This window comes from Tenrec ecaudatus, chromosome 1, assembly GCF_050624435.1.
Source record: "Tenrec ecaudatus isolate mTenEca1 chromosome 1, mTenEca1.hap1, whole genome shotgun sequence".
NCBI lineage: Eukaryota > Metazoa > Chordata > Mammalia > Afrosoricida > Tenrecidae > Tenrec > Tenrec ecaudatus.
The window spans coordinates 157,994,440-157,998,931 of NC_134530.1; the positions used below are offsets into that span (position 1 = coordinate 157,994,440).

A 4,492-nucleotide genomic window follows, 5' to 3' on the forward strand; every position below is an offset into this window, starting at 1 on the left:
TGTAGATGTCGGAAACCAGCTCCGACCGCCAGCAGACTCAGCACAATGAGGAGGGGAACTCAACAAACCTCCAGCTCTTTCCCTCTTCACCCCTCGAACCCAGCGGCCCCATTCTCCAAGGTCATCAGAAATTGTTCTTGCGACATGATTTCCAACAGCGTGGACTTCTTCAGGGCCACCTCCCTAATACCTTCTACCTAATAAAGCTACCTCTGGGACAAAAACACAAACAGCAGCATGCCATTAAAAAACTTTTATTTATTTTTTAACAAAGAATATCCCCATTTGAAGTGAAAATATATCTGGTTAAGTACAAAATATAGGTTTTTATCATACAAAAAGATATACAATTTAAAAAAACAAACAAAAAATCACCTTCGGCCCACATAGATTTTTTTTTTCCGCCCACATATTTTCTAGCTGCAGAATTCTCAGGGAAAGGAAGGCTCAGTGCTCTGATGTTGGCAGTGAACAAAGTGCTGTGACTATGGGGGTGGCCGAGTGCTGCAGTGGGGGGTCGGCAACATCTGGCAGGAAAGGGCCCAGGGGCCTTTGGGAAGACCCGCCCTCTAGTTCCTCCCAGCAGCATCCAGAGGCATCTTCATCTAGTCCCTGCTTGGGTTTAGAAAGGCCACGGTGGGCAAGGCTGGCAGCAGCAACCATTCTCATGTCATTATCGTGTCAGACTTGCATAGTTCTGCACACCGGAACAAAGTATCTGGAGTAGTTAGGAGTAACACTTTTTCTGATGTTATAATCGTGCTTACTTCCAGACATGTAGTAGACTGCACCGAGCTTCCATTAGAGATGGAGAACAGACCACAGGCCCTAAAGTGCTAGCGTCACCTTAGAATCGACTCTAAGGAGTCACATGAAACAGAAAAACACAATCAACCTTAAGAAAACGTTTGCAACAGGAGAACAAAGTGCAATAGACTTTTAAAAACGGCTTTTAAGACTTGGTGGGACAGAATGACAGCGTGAAGCCAGGTTATGGAGTCCATTCTGAATAACGACGGCTTACAGCTTCTTCCCCGGATTTACAGGAAAGACTCTAAAGCCTGAACCAAGTCAGCCCTGGGTGTTTGGTTTCCTACTTCTTCTACAATTAAGTACATAAAGGGTTAACACTGATTTTTAAGAACCCCCTTTCCTTTCCCAAGGTTTTGGCCACAATACTCCTCCACTCACACTCCCAAGTCCCCATTTTTCTAGTTTGCTAAATCAACTCTGCTGTACATGGCCCAGAGATTCAACATCCGGTGTGCTTTGACATCTCCTCCACAAAAATCCTGGGAAGACGGTCAGGAAGCCGTTTCTACCCTTGACTTAAAACTATTGAAAATCAGGTGATCTTAGAAAATCAGGCAGGCCTGCACTTCCCTAGTGTGTTTTAAAACCCATCCATCAAACAAGCCCTGTATCACAACATCGGCGCCGGCGAAGGTCGAGTCCACAGGGCATAAGGCCCAGGAGATGACCGTGAGAGGCTGGGGTGGCCCCATACCCCACTGCAGAGACAATCAAGTCTCTGAAAGCATGAGAGTCCACAAAGAGAGTGAGAAAGAAACAAGCAGGCACAGTTGCTTCTGCTCTTTCACTCGCTCACTGCACATTGTTGTTGAGAATGCAGGGATCCACCTGAGAAGACAGAGAGAGACCATTTCAAATGGAGTGAAAACTGAAAAGGTAGCCCCGTGTAGCAATCCCAAGTCAACCAAGGCCCGTGTAGAAGGGTTAGGACAAATGATGACAATTCTCACCTCGGTATAAGTAGGAGGTGGCATGAATTGAAACTCAGGAGCATACATGAAAATAGGGCTGTCTTGCGAGCCGTCCACGTCGTCCAGCAGAGGGGTGGTGGGGCTCTCTAAGCGGTGATCTTCAGGAATGATATCCATATAGCAAGGAGGAGCTGGAGAGAGAAAACATGGCGGTTCAGCAGCCTGGCCAAGAAAAACACTGCTACGTCAAAACCCAAACCCCTGACCAAATGGGGAGGAAGGCATGAGGTCTGACTCACCTTCTGGGGTATCTGGGAGGTTCAGATCGACCCAACTCATCTCTGAACTGGTTCTGCTGGCCATGCTAGAGGTTCGGCTACTCAGACCAGACCTGCTGCCAATCACTAGGGGCAGGTCAAGAATGACCTTCTTGGAGCCGGGGACACTGACATAGATCTGGAGAAGACAACAGTCTGTTAGTCAAGAGGTCTGGCAGAAAGGCAGCTGCTATAGAGACAAGTAAAGAAATGCTTCCTAGAGGTCCCCCATCACCCCACTCACCAGTAAGGAGTATTCCACTCGGAGAATGTTGCAGCCCAGAATGGAAGGTCGGATCTTCTGCACCCGCAGGCTTTTGCCACGCCATGAAGCACACGTGCCTGAAATAATATGATTGCCTCTGACGGACGACAACTTCTGCGTCAGCACCTTGGTCTGGCCATTGGCAAGGTAAGTGTGCCGGGCTACAATGGCAGCTTTCGGGACCACAATTCGGGAGCAGGTGTTCTCAAAGTCGGCGTGGATGGAAATCTCATCACCTAGCAACGAGAAAGGTGAAGATTTATTCCTTGATTCCCAGGATGGTTTATGACACCCCCAAAGCTAAGTAAGGTTCCTGCGAATATCCGTCAACCCACGTTAGGCAACAGGTTTTTTTACCTTCACAGAATCCTTTTCTGTCAATTCGAGCAGAGACAGACACCCGCCCATCAGGAATAAACATGCAGGAAACTTTCTTCTCCTTTTTAGCAGATACAGGTGCCTATGGAGAATGGGAAAGAAAAATGGATGTTTTCAGAATTTCTAGAGTGTTTCCCCCCCAGCTCTCTTTTCCTTTGCAGTCCCTTAGAAGCAGCAGCTTTTCCTCCCACCTTGGTGACTAGAACTTGAAGTACTTCAATTGAATGATCTATCACTACCAAGACCCAGCAGATCAGAAGCTTAACATGAATCTCACCATCAGATCGGGGGTACTGACATCCACCAGGTCCATCACTTCAAAGGTTTGCTTGATCTCTTGGGTTGGCTGGCTGGGACGATCAAGAAACGCCTTCACCCAGTAATCGACACACCCATACTTTCCTTTGAAAGATGTCCCCAGAGGCCTGTGTCAAGAAAAAGCCAACAACGATGCTTGTAAATGTCGATCCATCGAGGGACAAGGCGTTGGGAGAGAGAGGAGTCCAACCCCGTCTTCCGCTGACACCTACCCCTCCGGGAGCTCAAAGCCGAACTTGTACTCGTATTTCTTTCCAGGTCTCATGATCACCATCTCACTCTCACCTGCAGGGAGAGAAAGCCAGCACCCATTAGGTCTCTTGTTGCACTTAAAATGCATCCGTGTGATCAGCAGCATCGAGCGCCGTGGGGTCATATCGGAGTACCCCATTTTCAGTCTTCGTGTTCTTTGTGCGGGGCAGAGCGCTCAACTATGCAAAGACTCGACTTGATGCTGAGTGCAGAAATCTTTGACTAGCTGAGACCACAACCCTCAGGAACATCTTACGGTACAGCCCCCGAGTAAATTGTACTTAACCACCCTTTGTTGTTTTTCGGGGGGTGGTGACTAGCGAACTAGAAAAAAGGGAATCAATACAAAATCGAAACCACTCACCCTCACCCCCTTAGGCTATTTGGGATAGGCTCCATTTATTGATTTCGCTTCCCTTTTCTGATCCGCTTCCACCCTCGGGCCCTGCTTCCCAGGTCGCCCCCCTTGGGACCCTCCCTCCGGAGGGCAGAGGGGTCCTTAGCTTACCCGTGGGCTGGTCCTCCAGGAGCAGCGTGTCCTCGAAGCGCAGGTACTCCAGGGTCTGTTTGCACTGCTGCGAGCCCTGCAGCCAGAGGACTCTGGCCACCCCGCACGCCAGGATCCTGACCGCTTTGACGCGGGTCACCTCGCACACCTCCACCACCACCCGGCCGGCCACCTTCTCCCCGCTGCCATACACCTTCTCGGGGTCGCTGAAGACCACCTCGAAAGACTTGATCTTCTTAAACATCACCATGACTGGGCTGGGTTGGCTCACGAGCTGGACGCCACGGGGCGAGGAAGAAAGCAAGCCGGGAGCCCAGAAGGACGGGTGGAAACTAGTTCAGCCTTCCTAAGGAGTCGCGCGGGGATGGAGGTCGTTAAGCGGGCTGCGCTTAAAGACTCCAAAGAAGCCTCGCCAACGACTGAAGCCCCTAAAAATGCTCCCCGAATGTCTCTGGTTGCTGGACCGAGCAAGCAGCTTCCAGAGGGAAAGAAGCCCTGAGGACCGGCCGGCTGCGCTCGGGACTGGGGCGCAGCGACAAGACTGAGCAGCAGCGCAACGGCCCCAACCGCCGAGCCGGAAACTGCTTTATAAGTGGCCCGGCCAGGCGGGGCCAGCGGAGCGCGGCCGCCAGGCGCGTGCTGGCCTCGTGCACAGCCCTCCCATTGGCTGCGCGGGCCTTGTTTACCGGGGCGCTGGCCAATCGGCGGGGCCGCCCCGGCTCGTGGACAC

General features: G+C 51.1%; 1 protein-coding gene across 1 annotated transcript; it reads right to left on the reverse strand.

Moving 5' to 3' along the window:
• Positions 1 to 238: 238 nt before the first annotated feature.
• TXNIP (thioredoxin interacting protein) lies at positions 239 to 4,263 on the reverse strand. Its single transcript, XM_075560837.1, has 8 exons — positions 3,763 to 4,263; positions 3,215 to 3,287; positions 2,962 to 3,109; positions 2,664 to 2,766; positions 2,286 to 2,542; positions 2,024 to 2,180; positions 1,764 to 1,915; positions 239 to 1,641 (listed from the first exon to the last, which is right to left on the reverse strand). The coding sequence occupies exons 1-8, from the start codon at positions 4,010 to 4,012 to the stop codon at positions 1,606 to 1,608; spliced, it is 1,176 nt and encodes a 391-aa protein (XP_075416952.1). The 5' UTR covers positions 4,013 to 4,263; the 3' UTR covers positions 239 to 1,605.
• Between the last annotated feature and the right edge of the window lie 229 nt (positions 4,264 to 4,492).

Coding starts and splice junctions, on each gene's coding strand:
- TXNIP (XM_075560837.1), bottom strand. CDS start 4,012: ATGGTGATGTTTAAGAAGATCAAGTCTTTCGAGGTGGTCTTCAGCGAC. Junction 2,767..2,961: donor TCAGTACCCCCGATCTGATG/GTGAGATTCATG, acceptor CATTCTCCATAG/GCACCTGTATCTGCTAAAAA. Junction 1,642..1,763: donor CACCTCCTACTTATACCGAG/GTGAGAATTGTC, acceptor CTGTCTTCTCAG/GTGGATCCCTGCATTCTCAA.